The sequence below is a fragment of the Dermacentor silvarum genome, chromosome 3, assembly GCF_013339745.2.
Source record: "Dermacentor silvarum isolate Dsil-2018 chromosome 3, BIME_Dsil_1.4, whole genome shotgun sequence".
In the NCBI taxonomy this organism is placed as follows: Eukaryota; Metazoa; Arthropoda; class Arachnida; order Ixodida; family Ixodidae; genus Dermacentor; species Dermacentor silvarum.
In genome coordinates, this window is record NC_051156.1 from 89,612,548 (window position 1) to 89,637,051 (window position 24,504).

A 24,504-nucleotide genomic window follows, 5' to 3' on the forward strand; every position below is an offset into this window, starting at 1 on the left:
CGAATGAATATCTTTCTTCTATTGGCCTGGTTTCATGGTGATTGGTGATGGTCGGACGTTCTCCACCAATGCACAGGCTGCCGGTACAAGGGTGCGTGCTCTCGCGCAACTGGCCATGTGCCAAACGCTTTAGTTTTTTGAGACGCATGCGCTATCGCGCGTGTAGCTTGGGCGAGTACATCCATCGCGCGAGTACACCCATCTTCGCCAGATGTCGACTGGGCATTTCATAAAGCTCTGGATCAAAACGAAAAGCTAGGCGAATTGTTGTGAGCTCTACCTGTGAGGTGTGTACGAATTACGACATCCAATTCCTAGACTTAAAGTGAATGGTAACTGCGCTCCAGATATGTTGGCACTATAAGCCCTACAACGTCCAAATGGATCTTGAACTGCTCGTCGGCGCAATCAAAATTCGTAAAAACAGGCATCGCTGTTTCGTGTTAACGTTCGGCGTTAAAAAATTCCTGCCAACACCTGGCTAACTTAAGCTTTTTCGAAACAGCTATGTCGTATCCGGGAGGCTGCTTTTTTAAAATCCCCTGTTGTCTTTTATTTTGAAGGAATAGTAAAGAAAATAAAAAAAAAGTGTCGGAGAATTCAACAGAAAGAAGTGAAAAGTCTATGCGATGATTTATTATGTATAGTTGTATGAGACATTGAATAAATAAAGTTGCTTTTCCGTGAATAATGAATCAGGCAGGACGTGTTCTTCTGTTGACCGACCAAAGCCGCTATTCCAAATCACGTATCGCATTAAGGATACACGGCAGTTTGTTTCCTGTTCGGTGTGTCTGGTATACGCCATATCGCTATGTGCGGAAAAGTGTACTATGAATAAACGGAACGCTATTTTAATGTTCACCTTAGACAACGCTACGCTGCTGCAAAAAATGCACATGGCAAAATGTGGCCGCGCATTGTAAACGCTACCACTGCGATGGCGTGATCCAGGAAGCCAAAGTTCTGTTTCAAAAGAGGAACTATATAAACCGCGATATATCAGAGTTACGCCGGCAGTACGCACAACGATTCTGCCACGTGTGTATGCCATAACGCCTATCCCCCAGCGCAACAGAACAGTACAGATCATTTCAGTGTCTGTTCCATCCCTGTGGCGTCCTACTATACTTAGCGCAAGAAAAAATGAATGCACACCAACTAGCCCAATTCATAGCTCTTCTAGTACAGATCATGAGTGGCTTGATCTCCTGATCGGCTTGCATATCTAGCCACCAGTTGCCTCCTTATTTGGGTGTACAATCCTGTCAGTGTAATGAAACATTTAGTTGTGAGTCAGCGCCCACGTTCTCTAACTCTTTGTTCTTCGTCCGTTTCCCGCTATTTGATTTCCAAGTTGGAGCTCTGACCTATTTCTCATTCACTGATACAGCCGTGTTAGCACTCACGCTAATACCTTCATGATATGTACAGCGATTCCTAGCTTAGTGTTTTGTAACCAGATACTATCATTGCAACTTTCACACTCGTCTGTCATTGTTTATTTTTCTCATTGCGCTCTGTGATGTTCTTGTTCCATCTTTTCTTCATATATTGAACTCATACGTTTCTACCCCCCCCCCTACCCTTTGTATTTCTATTTCAACACAAACTTGTATTTATATTGTATTTGTATTTATGTCCTTTATATCCTATGTATTTATATTTCAACACAAACTTTTGTACAGAAAAGCGGGATTATGATATTGATGCTAAAAAACTGCACCATATCCCACCTACCTTTTATTCCGCGTAGCTAGCAGGTGTTGCGGCAGCTATAGGAACAGTGACTTGCGGTTTCAATCTACAGTAAACGCGCAATACCGGTGGAAACAATGATCTCGGCGTATTTATTTTAAATGAAACACGAAGTTTTAGACAATCTTGCACACTCTGTATTTCTGAGCGTCGTTCTTGGCTTCAATGTAGGGCAGGACGAATCCGTCGACCTGGTGTGACAGTTTCGTGAACAGCAGAGGGTCATCCGGGTTGGCGCACTTCACCGGTCCACCGGAAACCACTCCTTCCAAAAACCAGGCACTTCCTGAATTCCACACCAGGGGGCCACCGCTGTCCCCCTGAACAGAACCATCGAACCAACGTGCTGGCTTAATAAAACATTCGTTACCTGCGGTGTATGCAGAGAAGGACTTTGCAGATAAACTTTTAAGAAAGCCAATATGATTATGCAATCGTTCTCACTCCATCATTCAGACCAGGTGAAGGATCTCTCGTAAGAGCCACAATTTTAGTTGAGACAAAGGGACAATAGTCTTTCAATGTCCATAGCTGTACTCACAGGCTGCACCCTACCTTTCAGGGTAGGCGAGTGACTATCACGTTGCGCTGCTGAGCTCGAGGTCATGTTTTAGATACAGGCACTGTGGCCCCATTCGGAATTCAAAGACGCTCGTGTATCATGCACTGGGTGCACATTGAAGAACCCCAACGGGTCAAAATTATCCTGAATCATCCACTACGACGCGGTTCATATTCATATCGTCGTTTGGACACGTGAAACCCCAGAGGTTATTTTTGAAGGCTTCTGTTTTTGAATGACACAAGGCCTCAAGCGAATTATGGCGTGCACTATTCATAGATTTCGATTGCGTAGCCGTAACCAAACGGCATGCGCATTTACTTTAATAGGGCCGTCTATCCCAACGGCGATAGCAGTCTTGTTTCGGACAGCGCACCACGAACTTTGCGTTTACCTTCAGTACTCGCGCGAATGGCACGCTTTGGCTTATTGCTTGTCCAAACTCGTCAATCGGTCGAGTAGTCAAATAATATATAAGTGTCTAGACCAGTGAGCGCAAGTTAACATGATTCAACATTCATGCGACGAAAAAAATTCGTTTAGTGGTGTGCTTCTTTTTTGCAATTAGAGTATTACGCTTTGATACGCTCTCGTAACTGCAGATTTCCTCAGGTACCAAGGCGGCAATCATATCTGAAATTTCTAATCCGTCAAATGTTGTAATATATTCGACAACGGGGGCTGTACTCACAAAAAGTGTATGGTTTAATTTTGTCCGTAAGAACAAGCACGAGCCGATTGTGATGATCGACATTTGGTTAGCAACTGCGCCCTGTCAATAAAAAGCAGCACTTACGATCGAAACGTTTTGTGAATTCCACGTTGTGGTCCGTATTCGCTACGAAGTTCCCAATCTAGAACGGTGCGTACTGCCGGGTAATCACAAGGTTGTATATGTTATTTGCGAAAGCAGTCCACCAATAGCAAATACCTATTGCGAACGAAACGTTTATCTAAGTCATTAAATGTTTCTGAGCATTGGTTAGTTTCCTTAGGAAATGTGGTCGCTATTATCACTGCTTCGCGATTTATTCTATGAACCTGTTTAAGGTATGATTATTGCGTGAAAACAACACGGGGTGGGGGGGTATGTCTATGAAATTGAGGTCTAGGTCAATGTAGGGTTACTCTACGTTGTTTTCGGATTTCCGAGCGTAGTGCGTACCGCATGTTCCGCGCTGCCAACACAAACAGGTCAAAACGCCTGTCGCCGCTGTGACGTAAAACTTAAAAAGCTCAGGAGAGCGGGCGAAGTGTGCTCCGGCGGGAAGCTGTAAGGCTGGGCGAGTGTGATAAGGCTATCAGTCACGCTCTAGCTTTGCGATACGACTCCATACAGCGAGGTGGTATCAGGAAGTAATGAAAGTCAATTCTTTTTTTTCCTTCTTTTTTTACGGCACCGCTCGAGAAAGTCGTGTTCGCCGAATATTTGGGCGCATGGCTGTCAAATAAGGCTTCACGATCTGATGCATGCTAAACATTCTCCAACCGCGTCCAGGCGCTTTGTAAAGTGTTCGTTAACACTGCAGAGAGTTTAGTTGAAGACTTCGAATTCTTTAGAGAATCCATCAGCTCTCGCAAGTTCTGCGATTATCTGCTAATACTTCGAGGGCACTGCCCGCTTACTGTAGTCGTTTTGGTGTATCGTTTTTCTGAAATAATTTATAAAGATGCGCTTATTTCTGTGTTTTTTCACCATGCTCACCTTGCAGGAGGACCCAAAATCGTGACCAGTACAGAGGACGCTGTCGGGCAGGCCTGAATCGTAGTCCTCGACACATGTCTTGTGCGACATTGTTTTTGTGCGAAGCTGCTTTAGCTTAGGTGCTAATTCATCGCTGTCAGCTGAAATACAAAAAGAATAATAAAAAGCACATTATTAAATGTTACCAGTCTTAAGGGCATATAAGAACCTTATTCATGACGGGAACGTTTTGCAGGGTGATGGAATTTTTACTGGCCTAGCATTTTTGTGAAATGACCACGTCATTGCACTTGACCGCTGTGCTACAAAACTTAAGACATGCTCAAGCTACGTCGTTTCTTTGATCTCGTGCAGTTGACTTGGCCTATAAGCTTGGATTGATAGCGATATCTAAGAAACACAAACATTGAAACATGAGGCTCAATGATGCAGAGCCAAAGAAGCTCGCGTCGTCCGCAGTCGGCTGTCGTGCAGAACTCGGTGGTCCTGTCTTTTGTGACGGTTCGCTTAAGGTTATTAAGAAGCGCGCTGCTTTTCAAGCTTTCGGTATTCAAGCCACGATGCAATAAGAATTGCAGCAAAATTTACAGGGGAAACTTGTGAGTAAAATTGGCGTCTCAGGTAGTGGTATAGCGGGTGTCCCAGCTAAAGTTAGCTGAACTTTTCAACAACAAAAAAAGAAGACCGGCAAAACCGATGTAGAATAAAAACGGGGTACCATATACGATTGTAAGACCTACACGGTCTTCGGTCTTCGCACCTCGGAAGACCAGACTCCCTGGGTCATATAATCGTATCTTGCATCGTCTTTTTTATTATTTTTTATTGAATAGCTTGGCTACGTTAGCTGGGACACCCCATATACATGTTATATCATTAAGTGTCCTGCCACAGTTACCAATAAAATGCGCTATAAAGTTAACATCTATCGATGTTGAGGAGAAAGTATCTCATCTAACGAAGTTCTACCTTTACAACTTCCCGCTCACTCCTGTATGAGGCTGATTGGTGAAAGCAATAAACAATGAATTATGAACGAGTGTGTGTTATTCAACAGAGACGTGAATTATCAGCATTAATTCAAAAGCGAACAATTCTGAAACTACTGCAATGCGCTGTTGTGTTCCCAGGTTCACCTTCATATACCGGTTGTTGAAAAATAAGCTTTACGAAATTTTTAGAAATAGCTTGTGGCAGGTAGCATACTTATCATTGAGCTGGGCTATTCGATGAGGCGCACATCAGTAGCATGAGAAGTTGAAACACATATTCAACTAATTAGTAAAATCTACTAATTAACTTTTAGTTCATTACTTCACGACACATATTGCAATTTACGAATTGTAGCCGGTGAGCTTGTCAGGCGTATCCAGTTGGAATGAATCCCATTGTTACACCAGGTGTTCAAAATTAAGAACACCCTGTATAAGAATAGGATTAGACTCCAGAAACTTGCACTCATCACTATTCCAGGCTTAAAAACTGGGTACGGAACGATTGCACGTCGCACTTCCATGCACACGATTACGTGTAACAGGCTTTCGTAACACGCGCTTTAATTTATGCTGGTGGAACATCAGCTCCAGCATGTACACCTGTACCTGAGTCTGTTAGTGTTCGTCACTTCGTATCAAGGTAGCCCGCCTGTTCGGTAAATATCGTCGACTTGCTCCGTCTTCCAGCACATTATGAAAGAAAGCAAAAACATGTTCACACACTTAGCTACCGTCTCTAAAAGTACGAGCAAAGTTCGATGGCTGCACCTACGGGCAATCATTTAGCCTGCACCAGACATGTTATGCTGAATCCACCTGTTCTCAGTAGATCCCCACACGAGAGAGAAAACTAGAATATTAAGCGCAGTGAGGTTAAGTGGAAAAATTCGTTTGGTAACTCTACACTAGGAGAAGCAGTAAGGAAGCTGAGCAGCACTGGGTTTCGAAAGTGTTTGAGGGTTGTGCGGATAGGGAGGGAAGAGCACCTTCGACCTGCACAGTGTTACTGAATCCTTTTGGGAGTTCTACTGTGTCGCCACTTTACTCCATTCATTTCTTCTGATTCATTTGTAACCAGCTTGAGCGGCGCCCTATTTAATTACCACAGCATGAGAAATACATTTACCAGCCATGTCCAGCTATTCCTGTCGTGCGGCTGCCCACGCCATCTTATGCCTGCAAATTGTTTATCGTCACACCACCGAGTTATCTGCCATCTCCGATTACGCTTGCCTTTCCGTGGCTCTAGTTCTGCAACTTTAACCATTTTAGTCCCGAATTAAAGTGAACACCGGGAAAAAATTACTTGTTATGTTATGAGGTTATGCTTGGTTAAATAGCTGAGAAATACGAACCAGACACTCCACACTTTATGGCCGCGATATTACTGCATGATTCCAATTGGAATCAACAGGACATGGTGATACCTTAAGGAGCGCTGCGTTACACCTGAATGGCCGATAGTAAATGGTGAAACCGGGGAGGTCTGTCGTTCCTTACACGTATATTACGGGCCGATTTTACTTTTTCTACCGGAAACCACTGCAGAACCTCTAGAGAACCCGTTTTTATCATTGCGTGAGAAACAGGGCGAAATTTAGCATATAAGCAGCATGGGGAAAAGGATTATATTTTTTATGTGTGAGCAGCATTGTATTAATTATGTAATCATCTGATTTTGTCGTTTTGATGTAATTCCATTCGTATTTATGACACATGGCATGGGGATAAAATGCAAGCTTGCGATATTCGCATTCTTATTTCCGCGGCTTCAGAACGTTTATTGCTGCCACCTGCTACCTGGTTACCAATAATTGAAGATAATTCAAACAACAGCGTTTTGAAGGAACCAAACAGCCAAACAACTGCTCGAGGTGTCCGAAAGTAACCCCTGACATATCACGCAAGGCCAAGTAGTTTAGTGCTTTAAAACAGTGCTCCAAGTAGAGGCAACATGATTCCAAAAAGCAAGATAGCAATACGTCAATGCACCGAGGTCCCTGGCTAATTCACTCTCGGAATGGTCTAATTTATCAAATGACTGCGAAAAAAAAAAGCTTCCAATGAGTCATTTACGGCATTGCAGCAGGAGACCACACACCAGTGCACCCTATGTGAACCGCATCTTTGCCTCCTGTGCTACTCGCCGGTAAAGTGATAGCAGATTGTTTCCCGCGGATATCGGGTTGTTTCCTCAGAGCATTTCCTGTTAAAACATAATGTCACAGTATAAAGCAATATATATATATATATATATATATATATATTCTGTTATTATGTGGCAAGAATGACCGTAAGGTGGCTACATAGTACAGTGGACCGCGATGGGTCCCGACATGCGGGCGCGTTTTTAGAGAGTGAGGTCATAAGACTAGTGGGTCGAAACGCTTGCAGAAAACCACTGCAGCGAGCGGGCCCACAATCTGGTGGGCGAGATAGGACTCAGTAACTCGTGGGATTGTCTGAGGATGTTCTATAGCAAAGGCCCTATAGAGGAATGGCGCTGTCTCGAAGATCGTCTCAGAGAAAACCTCACGACTGGGATCCCCGATGCCGAAACGCTTTTCACAGAACGCTACCCGAAGGGCAGGAGTACTTCTAACCAAGGGAAGAACAGAGCAAGCTGTGAAATACAGTATAATTGCCTTGTAGCAGTTGCGAGGGCAAGCATCTCCCCAACCACCCACAATCAACACCGCAAATTAAATTGCAAGCGTGCGTAAGCGAGGTAACTCTAAGTCTTCACATAACCCCGTGTAGGAATGCGAAGCCCTCACAGCATTCCGGGAAAAGAGCCGGCCGTAGGAAGGGAGGTAGTTTGAGAAATAGTGCTCACCACGGGGCAACATCAGAGAGGCATTAAACTCACAAAGCAGCTTCGAGTGTGAAACTTCCAAAGCGAGCCACACTAAGCTACCTTTTACAGCGAAGCTTTCCGTGGCTAGCCGATTCGTCCCGCTGTCGGCTGTGCGCCAAAAACTATCATCAGCAGCTATGGCTCGAGCGTCGTCCTCTTCTTCCGCAGCTGGCTCGTTGGCGCCCCTCGGCGCAGCCGCCGCAACGCGCTCGTGCCACTGCTCCCGCGTTCGTCGTCTGCTTCCACAGCTGGCTCCGTTGCTCCTCACCATGCCAGCGTATAATTCCACTTCTCTTTTGTTGTCGTAATTGGGACCCCGCTTTTACGGGGGTATGAGCCATTGCTTAATGAGGTATAAGCCATTCATTGTCTTACGTGACGAACACATTTATTTTTGAGGCAACTTAATTTTCAAAAATCGCAAGTAGCAATGGCAGGCGAATGCTGCCGAGCCACAGACATTTAGCAAATACAAAAAGTAATGTCACAAAATAAGAATTACATTAGTATTCATATTATTATTCAAAATTTACGTCTATCCTTTACTGTATTTAATTCATAATACTAATCCTATCTGGGCAAGGCTGACTAACTTAGCATAGACTACTTAATTATTTTATTATCCGGTTCGTTTCCCATGTTCAATTACTCAATTATTTTCCTTTAATTTTTATTACTAATTTATTTCTAAACTAATTTATTTTAAATTTCGACCACAATACCACCCTGTTCGTGGCCTATCCCCCACAGTGGGTTGTGCCATTGATTGAGGCATCATCATTATCATCATCACCATGCCGCCGAGCGAACTCGAGGCATCGAACGCAAGCAACAACTGTGGCCTGCGGGCATACCGTCAGTGGCATCGTTTTCTCCGTCGCAGCCGAACGTGTGTGCAACCTCATTATTGAACACAATGACGTAACCAATAATTGAAAAATACTTTAAGGAACCATCGGAATTAGCCCAGTGATAATCACCGGCACCGGACGTTTCAGCTTCGCTGTTTAACCATCTGGACGGAGTGCTTTGGTGGTAATATATATATATATATATATATATATATATATATATTACCCGGCAATTCTTGTGCCAAGGTGCTTTATAAATTAGTGATAAGAAGGAAAATATAAAAATAAGAAACTAGGTGACAAACCTTTGTACCGTCCCCAGCCAGTCACGTAGGCGTCTGTATTTTCAGGAAGCTCGTGCTTTGACTTTGGTAGGCAGACTGGGCCGATTGTTTGAGTGAAGTTGACAGCTTCTTTCAGTGTTAGGATGGCAATGTCGTTCTGAAGATCACAAAAGACGAAAATAAGAAAGCGGTACAATGAGAGCCTAAGCCAGCAAACATGCACACCGTCCAGGTTGCAGGTAGGGCAGACGGAAAACATGTGACGTTGGAATTGTCTCGAGTAGAAATAATTAGAGCTGTGCTTTCGAGGCCATTATAAATAAATAAACACACACACAAACATATGTACAAACGTTGGCTCTATGCACATATAAACGCAGACCGCTTGATCTCTCTCGCAAGTACCGAGGAGCGTCCCGTCTAAGAGTTATTGAACTAGCATTCCGTATCGGCGTAAAACTCTGACGGCCGCTTTTATGCAAATGTTCTTGTCGATTTCATATCGCACCAAGTGTTCACGCTTCATACGATCACAACACTGAATGTCGACATGTAGTTGTGCATTACTGATACGACAGCACACTTTCCTAGCTGCACTGAACCGCGACAGCTCATTTATTAGGTGTGCACCTAGAAGAAGATTCGGGCATAGGGTCCGATTGCGTATCAAAAAACTCACACCATTCGCATAGCTAAAGTGTACTAGTGGCTGCAATCACAGCGAAAAGTATTAGTGAAGCAAGTAGGAATCAACGTTTTTTGCTATTGTGTTTATCAGACCCTTATAGCAGAAAATATGTTACACCAAGGACCGGCCTCCCAGCCAGCGATACCTGCCATTTGAAATGGGGAGGGTTAATATTGCGTCCATAAGGCTCATATCCTCTTATATAGCTTTGGTGCAAAGAAGCCTTTCTTGAGTTGAATCTTTTGAGGCTGTGGCTTGATTTCTTCTAGACACTTAGTGACGCAGTTTTATCAGCAAATTTTTTATCTTCTTAACTTTTTGTAATTTGTATACTGGCCTTCTCTACCACCTCTGTTAGGTGTCCATAGGAATTCAGTTAGCTATTCGCTCTTGTATTCTAATTCTCTTCTTTAGTTGTGCAAAAAATACACGTTAAACATCGCGCCCGTAAGGAAGACGCCATGGCGCTCCCTTTTCCCACAAATATCCTTCACTTACTGTGTGAGGTGCCTTATATCCTTTGTGAAAGCAGACTTCGGCCACTGCCAGAGACTTTGTGCCAGCTTCTACGTTAATGCGGTCGTGGATGCCGAGATGAACTAGTAGCATCTTGGATGTTTTTTTCCTGCAAAATACGTTCGCATGGACGGTAATCTATGATTCAGATATTTTCTTCAAATTTTAAAGCACGCAAACCCCATTTAATGGCCGCTTCTTTACATAATCCGCCCGCGCCGCGGCTAAATGGTAGGCGCAAACGTATCAGAAGTGCCAGGTCATCATGCGCGTCATTTGAAATTTTCTACACGTTTCTGATAGTATAAACTCTGGTGTCAAGTTTATCATTGGGCGATATTCTCCCATAATGTAATGCTACTTCGTTCACTGTTCAACAACGACATCAGCCTATTTTATATATGTACACTCCCGGACAAAGGCTTCTCCTCAAAGTCTCCAATTAACCCTGTCTTGCGCCAGCTGACCCCATCCTATGCCTACTAATTTCTTAATTTCATCACACCGCCTATAGTTCGCCGCCATATGCAATTGCCTTTTCTTGGCATCCATTCTGTAACACTAATAGACTATCGCTTATCTGCCATAACTCATCACATGATCTGCAAAAACTCAATTGCTTCCTCCTCATCACAATAGAAATATCGGGTACGCCTGCTTGTTCTCTATTTCACGCCACTGCGTTTACGTCCCTCAGCGTTGCGCCTAACATTCTTGGTGCCTTCGCTACCTTTAGTTTCGCGGACCTTAACTTCTTCTCAAACTTCTTTGTAAATCTGTAAGTTTCTGCTTCGTACGTAAGTGCCGGTAGATTTCGATGATTTCACACTTTGCAATGATAGCGGTAACTACCGGTTCTTAGCCAATGCCTGCTGTGTGCGCGCAAACCCGCTTCTGTTATTCTGTAAATTTGCTCAAATTGTCTACGCACTTGGTAACTAAATGACTTATAGGTAAACTTACCCCTAGAGAGAATATAGGGGCTGGCTGTCAATACCCATTTCTCGTTAACACTAACGAGTTATTGAAGCTAATGCCGGATATACCAGCACATTCGTTGACCACATTCATTTGGAGTACGCATAATTTTTTTGTAACCGGCACAATACAAGAAGTGGCACTTGCTGCATTCAGCGGCTCTACGCGGGCACCTGTTCATGGCGATGCAAACATATTTTTCAGACTCTAAGAAACGTTTCGACGTGCAAGGTTATAGTTACTGAGACACAATTATTACTTTGTTTCTTATGTGTCATATTCATTGTGCCTTCGCATCGCTTGATGTGCAAAATGTATTATCGAGATCTAGTGAGCAATTTGTCGCGTCTGTGACGTCCCGATCTGCTGAGCAATCCCACGTACAAAAGCAGAACACAATGATAGTACATAAATGTATATTTGCTCCGTGAGGAACGCGGCCCTGAATAATTATTCAAAAATATACGAAGCGTTTCATACTTGACCCCTACTTCCAAAATGGAGGTTCGCCGTGCCTTTCTGTCTTTACGTGTTGAAACTAGGCATTTTCAGGCATGAGGAATTTTTTATTGGGACACCTGATGACTGAATACTTACATGAGACAGTGAGCGGCAGTGACAACGTGTCTGTCCGAGATGAGCGCGCCAGAACATATGTGCTTGGAGAAGACTTCGTTGGTAAAAATGCCCGCGTGCCATGGCCAGCTTCCTGGCACGGCCTCACTCCCACCAAAGATGCGGTCATCTTCGTCTAGTAAAGGAGGTATGGGCGTCTGGCCACAGTTCTTTCCGTCGGTTCCTGAGTTTGACATAGGCGATATTAAGGAATAATTATGTGGCCTCACGTATGGTGCTTCTCATTATAATCAGCTGAAGGTAACCTCAATGCAGCGGCACTATATATTGACAGGTAGTTCTGACATTTGTTTAAATTTGCATTCATGAGCATTTATTTATTCATTTTACCCACCAGATTCACCCTTGCGGCTGCCGTAATGCAAACTCTATAAAGCTGCTAGTGTCGACGTGCATATATATAAAAACAATTGAATTAAATTCTGGAGTTTTACGTGCCCAAAACACGACATGAGTATGAGGCACAACCTAGTTTAAGATGATTTATTTTCACCATCTGGGGTTCTGTAACGTGTACCCAATGCTCGGTACGTGGTGTTTCCGATTTCTACCTTATGCAAATGCGGCAGTTGCGGCCGGTACTCAATTCCACACATTCGCGCTCAGCAGAGCAACGCGAAAGCTACTGCACCACAACGGTGTATTTACGTAGATATTCAGACGTGCCTTGTTAATATGGGGCACTTTGGTTCCCGAGAATATTCTCCAAATAGCGAGGCTTCCGCAATAATAAATCATGATGGAAAACTTGCGACACTTATTGAGAATAAAACAAACAAAATAGAAACAAAATGTAAAGTTTGTTTGTACGCACTTAACTGCTATCACTTATATTTGAGGAAGTCTCACTTGGGAATTGCATTACCCTCGTCGCAACTATACAGCTTAACGCTCGAGCACTTGTTGTTCGAATACTGAACAATAAACAGTTGTCGCTTTCGGCTATTGAACAAGTTCCAGACCCTAAATTTTGTTCTAGCAGTGCCAAATAATGGCGTCTTTCCGAGATTTCCTGCTTCCACTCGACACAAGGCTCACAAAGCTGTGCTAAACTTTTCTCAACTACGGAACTCAATTCTCGTATGTAATGTTTCTTGACTCTGCGTGTGCTGTAATGTGTTGTGAAGTGCCTTCCTCCTCTCTGTCTCCGTTTATTCTCTTCTTACAGCAGGTCGGCGTGGTGTCCCCGTTAGTAGATATTTGCTAGCCGCTGGCCTTTCTCTCTGTGGGATGTTTATATATTTTTACATGAATAATAATATGCAAAAGAAAACCGCTGTGCAGTTTGAAATACCGCATGAGTCATGAGGTCTGTGGCAGTAGGCTTCGCGTTGATGAAATTTCCTATGTCAGAATTCTGACAAAGTGAATCCAACAGAACCGGAAAGCTGCATCTGATTGATGAAGCTAGCGCATGATAGGAAAAGCCGCTCGGTCTACGCGGAGTTGTGTGTTGGATGTCAGTCTAACAGCTGCAACACATGGGATGGCCAGCCTGTCTTTGATCAAGCGCGTACGCTTCAAAGAACAGGCGAGTACCAAATCTGTCACGTGATTGGAGCGCCAGAAACGCTCGTCGGTGGTGTCTTTGCAAACAGCGGCACGTCGCGCCTCCGGCGACATGCCGCAAGCGTTTAGCCTGCAGTACATTCGGGCCTTTCAAGTCCTTCAAATGTAAATGAGATTGTGTGCTTGCCAACGCTCTTTGTATTACCAAGACGAAATGCATGAATTTATGGGCTTCAGATTAGCTCCCGCCCTCTCCATTGTCCATCACATTCCTTTATTTTCCTTAAAGGATACATACACAAAAGTTGGCGGGTGGTTTTTTGCGTCGGAACAGAAGTTGAACTGTTGAAAATGACGAATACAACAAGCTGCTTTGAAGAAAAAAAAGAACGAGAAACGTATTTTTTTTAATTTTCTGTTGCACCTTAGCTCCAAGCGGCCGCCGGCCGAAGCTGAAATTTGACGTCATAGCACCCACCCGCGCGCACGCGTGCGGCCAAGGTCGGCCACAGCCGTCGCAGTGTTTCCGGGGGTGTCGGTCCCTTGCAGCGTTTGTTTAACACCTTTCGGCGATCTTCGCACGTGGTCCGTCTGAAACATTATCCCGGTCGGCGCTCCACGCAGGTGGTGCGTCTTACATGCGCCTTCGCGCGGTAGTCGCTCGGTATTGATGCGTTCGCCGCGGCGGAAGGAAATGCCCCGACATTCCTGCTATAACAGCATCATCGGTCGTGACACGCCGTCGCACATCTTTCCCAGAGACGAGTAGGTGCGTAAACTTTGGGCCTGTCAGCCATCACGCCCAGCCTGGAGACCTCTAAAAAATGATTTAATTTGCGCGGACCACTTCGTCGACGATGATTGTGTGACCAGCCCGGGTGTGCTGAAAAGCCTCGGTATGCCGCTCAAAAGGCAGCGCCTAAAGCCTGACGCTGTGCCATCGGTCTTTCACGAAAACGCAAGGCAGAAATGATCAGCGCCGCGTTCGAAAAGAGGAGGCGAAAAGATGTCGGTACTGTTTTCGTTAACTTGCAGCCTGCTTGTGCAGTGTGAGGGCGAGGCTGGGACGAGATGCCCGAGGCGGGACACGAAGGCAGTAATGTCTTCAAAAATGTTGGCAAAGCATAGTAAAACAATACAAGGCTAGGGCGCGTGAGCGCGACTCATGAGATCAGTCCTACGTGGCAGTGAGGCAGACACACACACAGCTCTGCTTCTACACAGGCTAAAAGCGGGGAAAACTGGGGAGAACGCCAGACAGGTGCTGGCGGCTGGCAAGTGTACGTAAGTGTAAGTGGGCGGCTGGCGAAGTGTACGTGAGAGTTACGGAGGTACCGATACCTCACAGCAGTTGCTCACGCCGATGGCATAAACTACTATTCAGTCATCCACGCAGTGCTGAAGTACCCCGCAGCTGCCTCGCCTGCGTGTGCTCTTGAAAGAGCAAGTTTACAGAGGAAATGACAAATAATTCTTGCGGAAGTGTTTGGTGCAGAGCGAAATCTTCGCGCCACGGTTCGCGAAAACCTGACCAGCACTTCCACGGCCACCTGCTGTTCTTCGTCGCTTGACGCGGAAGGCTCGTACCCGTAAGCGGTAAAATTTCTTGCCAAGTTGGAATGGCCCTCGTCTTCAGACGTGTACTCATCGCTGGTAGAGGCGCCAGAACTCGAATCCATGCTCCCGATGGCTGCGTTGGCGCGATTCGAATGACCACGGCCGGTCGGCTGGCTATCCGACGAGGTTGTCGTGACGTCACGCATTCCAACTCCCGCGGGTCGGGCGGCGTGGTGCGCGCTCACAAAAACGCCAAAAATAAAGCCATCGGCTCAAAAGGCGCTAAGTGACTACTTCTTTTCGGTGTAATCACTCACTGAGGATTCATTTTCAGCATTTTCGTAAAATTTTCAGATTTTGTGTCCGTATCTATTTGGGGTTGTCACAAAAGAGCGCATAATCGAAGCGCGCGCCGCACATCACTCAAGACAGCAAGGAAACAAGACGGCCCCGCGGCATGCAGATTCGACAGAGAGAGAGAGAGTGCATACGCCACAGACAGCCGACGCGATTAACGGAGTCTCGAAGCTTCGACAAGATACGCGACGGTGATGGTAACCAGGGAGAGAGAGACGCCGAAGCACCCTCTCACCCGGCGAGTCGAGAGAGGGAGTACCACAGAGTGAGCGTGCGCCTTCGGATGGGTCACCACCTTCCTCGACGACGCTCCGACGGCCGCGGCCGAAAACGCGAGAAAAGTGTAGAAGTTTCCCAGGCTTTGTTCATTCTACGGGATCACGACTTCCTCGGCAGGTTATATAAGCTCTGGCGAAGACAATAAAAGCGCCGTGCGGGAATCAGATCGGGGATCCGACCGCGCTGGTGAAGAGATGTGACGTGAAGACCAAGCGTATGCGGAAGATGCGGATTCTCCCGCAAGCTAACCGACGAGTTCATAGATGTCTGCATTTCAGGAAGAAGTTATTCTTCGAGATTTGCCTCGAGCTACGCCGAGATCGTCCGGCTCAAGGCCAGCACGGGTAAATACGATTGGACTCTTTTCATTTGTGTTCCTTTTCATTTTGTACTTTACGTATAGGACTCTTAGTGCTTGTTGTTAATTATTTTGCAGTGCTTTGTTAATACCCATTTGAATTGTATTGTGATGTGTCTAGCCGAAGTGTGCACGCGTGTAACTGCCTTGCTTGAAGACTATATTTTTTGTGTTTCGACAACTCTTAGCTCTGACTCGGTCTTTGGACCACAACTGGCGTTCGCTGGCGCTCCAGAGGGCCCCTTATAGTAATTGCCCGTGCTTTCGTGGGGACATTTTCGGAAGCTGATAAGTCGGCTTAGAAATTTGGCCTGGCGTTGGCGCATCGTTCACGTGATGTGTGACAGGGGTGTTACGTAAGGGGCAGCGAGTTTTACGCGTAGCTCTTTTTCTTAGCCAACTAATGTTGACGAGCACTTTCGCACTTGTCATTGCACGACGACTATTTAAACTAAAATATTTTTCTAACGTATCACGTACAGTTCATTTCTGATTGGCACTTAAAGTTCATGGACCCTGCTTGTGGTGTTTACTGCTCCGTGAATTTATTGAATTTCCGTCGCCTACGGTGGTAGAACTTACCGATGTTCGCACTCCACTTTAATTTATTCACACAGAGAGTTTTGTTAATTGGTCCTTGTTTTCCAACTCAAAACCGCCTTTACACTGTATGCAGTAAGTTCTCCAGTGTGGATCTCAAGAGTAACTAGCGTACGAAATCGTCAAACTCCTCCGCCACAGCCATACCAAAAGGCCACGAAATTACTTTCCCGTGGTTACGTTGTCATTGAGGGATGAGTGGAAATGATCACACAGACAAAGCGGCTCGAGCATCACATCAAGAGCACCCCTCCGTTTCCATTCCTCTTTGCAGGACATACGTTACACGGCTGCTTCGCCACTTGGCGCGCACGCTTCCGTTAGCTGGGCGAAAGAACCTAAATTAATGGCTCACCAAGCAACACGAGCTAAACACTTGGCTGCAGCTGCGATATCCACCCGGGCTTCATCGACGTGAGGTATCATTTTCGAGCCGGCTGTGTTTAGGAGTGGCCTTCATGATCGCTTACGCTACATTTATTGGAATGACGAACAGTGCAGCCTGCAATACGCGCCGAAGCGGAAAGAGCATCGGGGATTTGTTGTGCCATGTGTTCTCGATTTCAGTCCCAAAGACAAGCACTCTTCAACGCATTTTGACGGCTGAACGTTCGGCCGTTGTCCATGCATGCGCTACTCGAACGCCCAACCCACCTCTCCTCATCGGAGGAGTCAGTGAGGGCACTCTTGTGTTTCTTGAGGGCTACTGGCCTGCGTGAACGGCTGTGACGCACGCGTGCTCTGAATTACCACGTGTTTCCTCTCTATCTCAACTTATACAATCACCGTTTTTCCGTAGCCCAGTGCAGGGTAGCCAACCAGTTGCTTTCCTGGTTAACAACCCTGCCTTCTCCCATTTATTTCATCCTCCCCCGAGTGCCATCTTCTATACTTTAACTGAGTTCGAGCACACAAATTATTTACTTTCCCGTCCAGCGCACAACCGGGTGTGTGCTTGGTATGAGAATGTCGTCAAATGTGGTTAACCCCACTTTCTGCAAAAGCCGACGCAATGCCCTATACTTCATCTCACTGCCGAAGGTACGAGGCGTGCACAGGCAATATCCTTGGGCAGCGGTATATATATATAGCTCCGGGCGTAACTGGCTGATTATTGGCTACACTAGAGAGTTTTGTTTTTGTTCGCTACATGATAGAGTACAGCGATGCGTGATATGTAAGGACCTTTGCGCATGCACGTCGTTTACTGAGATTTACTGTAGCAGTTACCGCCGGTAACCGTAATAGCCACCCTAACCTTGATCACTTATAGAAAAATGGCAGCACCCATACAGCGCCGACCACCCGCTTCGATCCGAATTCGCGCTTTTTACTGGCTCTCCTACATGTCAGCAAGAAACAAGCAGCAAAATCCATCATCGCTAAGTCTCATTTGAAGTTGAGGTCAAATTAGCAAGTATGCTTTGTCGTAATTATTGAGATCGGCTGTTTGTTTTCGCCCTGTTAGGACTACAGACACGGCACCAAGCCGTAAATGTGGTTTGATTTTTAGTTAGCAGATGGCGCCACAGCCTTAACACTGGTGATGCGTCGGCGATGCAGAACGCTATAAACGCCTATGGTGCACTGCATCATTAATTTACTACCCCGCTCTGGCATTGCGCGGGATGACGATAGCGAGCACACGCCAGGTAGACGCCGAGCAGACGCTGTGGCACAGGTGAACATTTGTGAGGGAATTCGCCCCTACTACTTTTTAAAAACAGTGCAAGGTAACTGCAGGGAAAGCGTACAGGTAAAGCGAAGCCCTGCTATCACATGCATATAAACGCAGCTTATGCTTACGGCGTCAAACCATTTTTGCGGCAATCCACCAACCATGGAACATGTAACAGGAAGGCAAGCAGACGCTGAGCAGACGACGCGGCGCGAATGAGCAGCACATCTCGAGGGGCATTCGACCTTCCTATTGGCTAAGCATTCGTGTAGCCTCCACAGTGCTGAGAACAGCTTGTGAGATGGAGCATTGTAGCTGTGGTGTTCTGTTGCTGAGCACAATAAGTTCACAGATATAATTAGCGGCCGCAGCAGTCGCATTCCGACGGGGATGGAATGTTAAAAACGCTTTTGTGTTGCGCTTTGCCTGCACATGAAGTATGTCACTACCTTTGAAAAAGAATTTTTATTGATCCGTTTTTTTGCCATTGAAAGATTCCTGTCTAATCATTAATATTTCGCAAGAACAATTATTTTTCCTTGTTAATTCGTTCGAAAGTTTTTCCGGAGAGCCGTTTTTCCAACCCTTGCGTATGCATTTAAGTCGAAACCAGAAGCATCATATTTTAGAATTCTCACTGCTTCACCTAAAATATCGCTGCGCACAGGTAAATATTTACTTAACCTTGTGTTCATAATAAGTAGGAGACATATAGTAATGCTTTATGGTCATTAATCCTGTTGTTTCAGTTCAAATTGTTATTAGAGGGCTTCATGACATCTGGTGCTCTAGCCACTGCACACGCTTCACTTAACCAGTGGTGTGCTTTTTTGTTGCATATTGGAGATCGGACTTGTTAATTTAGCACTTGCAAGACAAACTTGCAGCAATTCTTTACTCATGGCAAAACTTAAGACAAAACGAAGGTTTCCACGGAATTTTTTGGAAACTAGCAACGACAAAGGGTACGGTGGTACATCACCGCAATGAAGACACAAAAAAGGTGAAAAATAAAATCGAGCAGCAGTTCAGGCAAAGTGATACCATGACCTAAGCTACAGGACCAGCCTATAAGCTTGGTAAATGTTATTCATATCGCTTATTGCTTTCATACCTGAACGTTGCTTTCAAAACCTCAACCTAATTTTGTTTAACTAGTTTTGAACGTTATTTAGTTACGCGAAAACTGATAATTTTTTTTCACTGAAGTACGATTCTGTATAACATTGTCAGCACTCTTAATGAGCAAAGCTGTTCAATGATCGCCAATCTTTAAACGTGCAGTAAAGTTCGAGATGAGTGGAACTTGTCGGAGTAAAACTTGAACTAAAAGTGTAGTTTTCTGAAATGTTACTTCGAATAAAGGGCATCGGACTGCTATGCTGCGCGAACACGATCCGATACCTACCGTCATCTCAAATTGGGTCATTGGGTATGTAGCAGTGTGTACCTATGTGTCATGCTTCAGCGAATGTCTCTGACGATGACATGGGTTCCTTGGGAAGCTAGACTGTGTATGTGCCATGGGTATATACCGCTCTTCATTGGCCTCTTGCAGGTTGACTTAGAGCACTGTGTCTCTTGATCGCTGCTGCTCGTCAATAAACCTCTTGGATGCCAACTTTCGGCATTGGGTATGTGCCAGTAGGTCTGTGCCAGGTTAATAGACAGTAGGGATGCCCCCCCCCCCCTATATAATGACAAAAAGGATCCTTTCAATTTCTCCGATGCTAGGCGGAATGGAGCCCACGCCCAGCGCTGACATTACGGCGGCGCTGATAAACAGCGCACCGTGAGCAGTGTTAAGCACAACGGGGATCCAGTTTGGTATTCTATTCCAAATAATGTTAAAACTAATACTTTTTAACAGCACTTGAGAAGTTATTAGAATGTTATTATCTATTATTGTGAAGTATGAGTTTCTTGTGTACTTTTTCTTGCGTTTTTACAAAATTTGTGTGCCCGGTATGTTACGTTGCAGCAAACAAAAAATATTCCTTTTGGTTAAATGGACCCACCAGGAGCCTCATTGATGCCAACATACGTCAGTGGGTATGTGCAAGTAGGTATGTGCGTCTCTGGAATAATGAATCGAATAAGGCAACATTTCATATATTAATCTAAAATTTTTAATAGTCGCGCACCGCTAGTAATTTTCTAACGCAGCACACATTATTTATATTTTTAGTGTATATTTAAGTAACCCCAGGTGGCCAAACTTAATTCCAAGTCATTCATTATGGCGTCACTCATCGTGCACTTTAAGGTGTCAGGACGTTACAGCCCACGAATTATTGGCTAACTCGTTATACACTCATTTTCGTCGTCGTTTCGTTCGCCGGCGTTTCCCGTCGCGGGAACCCCCAAATGGCATTGCTACACTTCTCTAAAGAAAAGAAGTCTGAATTAATGCAGCGACTGGATTCGAACTACGGACCCTCTCATTGTGAGAGAAAGATTGGACCTGTCAGTCACTGGGCCGATGCCACAGGAAAAACAATATTTCGCCTGAAATATCTTTCAGGCCAAATATCACGAGCCCTCGTTATTGCAATTTACTGGCTTCACGCTCTGCAGATTATCCATAAACCAGCGCAGGTGTGAATGTGTAAACAATTCCAGTGGCAAGAAATGAGAGGCCAAGTAGGAAAGAAGCTGAATAAAGTGGTCGTGCTTTACCGCAACACACAATAAGTTCCGGGCTAGGGAGCATGTACAGTAGCTCTATTCTCCACCACTGGGAAGCGGCAGTTACAAAAGTGAAGACGATGCTCAAACAGCCGCACAAATGAAGTTTAGGTACGTGTATGTGAAACCAGGGTACAACACCAGCAGCGACGAAGGTGGTGTCTGCATTTAAAAAAGCATTTTCAAAAAATAGAAGACAGGAATAGAGACAGCCACCGCAGTGACTATAACAAGTGTCAGCTCGTGCATTTTGTAGTGCAACAATCTTGATGAAGCACTGACTGTTTATAGAGCCAGCACACTTTACGTTCGTGATCTCTATCTGTGCGAGGTGTTTCATTGAACGCTTAAGGAATTCTCAAAATTGCGCTGTATATATACATATATTATGGATATGGGGGCGTACATTTTGCATCTGTGAACGGTATGCGGTTATTAGCCTGAACAATTATTTCATGTAAAATGTCACCTCAAATTTTTAATGGTGAATTTATTTACGACACACGATGCAGCTTACTGTGCAGTCTAATTGTGCTCTCTCTGCACTCTTCGTCAAATAAAAAGCCTGGAACTAAAAAAAAAACTAAGGCAGAAACTACCCTTGATGTTTCGCTGGGTCGAGTGATGCATTTCTGAATGGTATAGGCAGCGCAACTGTGTGCCAAAAACGGCGCTGATGTGTGCGACGACGACTGCACTACGACCATGAGATGACGACGCTAAAGTGACGACGATGCTATTACGATGACAGTGTTTAGACGACGGCCTAATCACAATGGGATTAGGAGTGATGCCGATTAGATGACGATAGTAAAAGTGATTATGTACAGTTGTATGACGACGATGGTGTGTCTGTCATGGCATGAAGACAAAGGGATGACGAAGATGGAACCACGACGACGGCGTGAGGGCAAAGGTATGGAACCAATGGGTGGACGATGCAATGGCTCGAACTCGGCGTGATGACGACCATATGACCACGCATTGATAGCAATTGAGTAAAAATGGCGACAAGATAACGGTGACATGACAACATACGAATGATCACAATATCCATGAAGGCAGTGAAATCACAAGGACGGAATGACGTCGATAGCACGAGAACGACTTCACTTATTTACACTAAATCCTGAGTTTCTCTTTTTTCACTATGTCCGATACTGCTCAGTCGAACCGCCTTAATTCGCACAATATCCCGTGATTGTATGCACTATATCCGATACTGGCTAATCTATCCACGTCAATTATCACAGTATCTGGTATTTATTTGCCCTATGTCCGAAACTGACCAACCGAACCTTCTTAATTCGCCCAATATCAGGTGCTTGTTGACACTATGCCAGAAACTGGCCAATCGAGACGCATTAATGCGCACTATATCCGTTGATTGTTTGCACTATGTCCGATACTGACAGTCTAGCCACCTTAATTAGCACAGTATCCGGTGTTTGTTTCCACTATGCCCGAAAGTAATAAATCGAGCCTCCTTATTTCGCACTATTGGCACGAAACTGGCCCGAAACTGGCCCGAAACTGGCCCGATTGGCCCGAAATTGGCCAATCGAGCCACAATAATGGGCACTATATGAGGTGATTGTGAGCAATATGTTCGACACTGAGTACAGTATCCGGTGTTTGTTGCACTATGTGCGAAACTGGCCAATCGAGCTGCCTCAGTTCGCACTGCATCCGGTATTTGATCTAATTTCTGGCGGATTTTCCAGATTCATTATCTCAAAAATTGTCCTACATTTTTCGCAGACAGAATTGGTGTGTCCATCCGCGTGACTATCCAGCAAGCCCAAGAAATGCTTCGCACTTAAAATATTGAGAGATGCGCTTCCCTCAGCACAAAAATTATTCCTAACATGTACGCATTTTAAGAGTGACAGAGAATCACTGGCACAATACCCGGTGTTTATTGCGTCATCATTATTTGCTGTATTGCCAATAGGTTCACTAAAGAATTAAGCTCTAATCCAAATAAATTCACGGATCGAATGACGAATCTCACATAAGAGACAGTGCAGGAGCAACTTATGTTGGCTATAACAGCGTGCCGTTTGACCTTTTGGTAAGGTGTCTATACATACTTCGATGACAAATATTCACTTAACAATTTTCTTTGCTTAGCGCCATCCCATTGCCTTTTCATGCGTGCTAACCACCGGCACCCCACAACTGCTATGATGCACGTTGTACTTGTACGTTAGCATAGAATGAGTACAGCTAATTCTTATTGTTCATGTCATGTTCAGTAAATGGGAAATGAACCGCTGACGTAATGTTAATTTTCTGTTTTGTGAACAAGCAAAAGCGCAGAAAAGTGTTGGCGAGTAAATGGCCTACTGCAAGCCGGCCTCCTCTACAGTGTGACAACCAGGTATGACCGCTGGATACAGGATAACAGATTCCACAAAACACTGCTTCAATTCATACACAACACAGGCCTCAGAGCACACATATAATACACATATACACATCAAGAAATATGCCTTAACGACTAGTATTTACCTTGTCCAGCCACCTTCCTGTCACTTTGTCTATGTCTTCTTCTCGTTTTTTTCTACTTCCAAGTTTGCTGGCATTCCAAGTATAACCATGTACCAACTAGCCCAACAAGCCACTCTCATGATCATGGTATTTACCGCAACAAAAAATGAACTACAATAAACAACGATGTACACTCTTACAGATATGAAGGTACAAAAACAGTTTTCATATTTGTAATGTCACTATTTATTCGTACTGACACTCGCGGCGCTGACTGAATTCTTGTGGCACTGAATAACGCGTTGGACCCTCCCATGGTGGCATAAAACGTAAACGCGATCATGCACCTAAATTATTGGTGTCCAACGCGAACACTGGGTGGTTGAATTTTCACCGCACTCTTCTAGAACGACTTCTGTATAAGCCTAATGTGCCGCTGAGGGATGTAACATTAGCTTCCAATCAATTTGACGGATAAATAAGTTATTCTTATTAGAAATCTTACTAGTGACTTGCGTGTGCGTCATCCTGGGGAAAAAATAAATCTTTCTACATGCCCAAAACCGATTAGATTTCACCGAACTCAAAAATCAACAAAATCGACTTTTTTTACAGAAAGTTCGATTTTGTACCTTTCAGCGATTGTGTTGCGTGCTTCAAATCTTGCCGTTACCAAAACGCAGCGTCTTGGCGATGCTAACATAAAACCCAATTTTCGCAAACATTTTGTGAGCACCGTGCTGGCACCTTCGTTTGCGAAGTGAACATTTAAAGGAGAGAAAGACAGAACAGTAACTCACCGACTTCGTACGCTAAGCCACACCGTACAATCAAAGTCAACAATAGCCAGAATAGTATCATGGCGCCCGTCCCGTCAACACTGCTCGGCACACTGCTTCTGAACCGGTGGCTGCCACTCGTTACAGATGGTTTTATGGCCAGCGTCGCGGCCTTGCTATCTCACGATAAGAAGCAGCATAGGCGCGCCGGGACGTCCGAGTTTTGAGATACCTAGCCAGGTGTGAGCGCAAGCTCTAGTCAACCGGGTGGTTTTCTTCCCACAATGTGCCACTGAGACCCTGCGACGTCATCAGCCGCTGAGTTCGCATCGTGATGTTATCGGGCATACATCACAGTTGAAAGGCAGTACAACGA

The 24,504-nt window shown here is 45.0% G+C and overlaps 1 protein-coding gene across 1 annotated transcript; it reads right to left on the reverse strand.

The window, feature by feature from the left end:
- Positions 1-1,835: 1,835 nt before the first annotated feature.
- On the reverse strand, positions 1,836-24,295 carry LOC119445571 (chymotrypsinogen A). Its single transcript, XM_037709841.2, has 6 exons — positions 24,150-24,295; positions 11,792-11,993; positions 10,199-10,325; positions 9,034-9,169; positions 4,026-4,165; positions 1,836-2,078 (listed from the first exon to the last, which is right to left on the reverse strand). The coding sequence occupies exons 1-6, from the start codon at positions 24,208-24,210 to the stop codon at positions 1,875-1,877; spliced, it is 870 nt and encodes a 289-aa protein (XP_037565769.1). The 5' UTR covers positions 24,211-24,295; the 3' UTR covers positions 1,836-1,874.
- Positions 24,296-24,504: the final 209 nt, after the last annotated feature.

Bases quoted from the DNA above. Each gene is read 5' to 3' on its own strand.
- LOC119445571 (XM_037709841.2), bottom strand. From the start codon at position 24,210: ATGATACTATTCTGGCTATTGTTGACTTTGATTGTACGGTGTGGCTTA. The intron at 10,326-11,791 runs GTAAGTATTCAG...CGTATTTTGCAG, and splicing joins ACTGCCGCTCACTGTCTCAT to GAAAAAAACATCCAAGATGC. The intron at 2,079-4,025 runs GTGAGCATGGTG...GGTTCTGTTCAG, and splicing joins ATTTTGGGTCCTCCTGCAAG to GGGGACAGCGGTGGCCCCCT.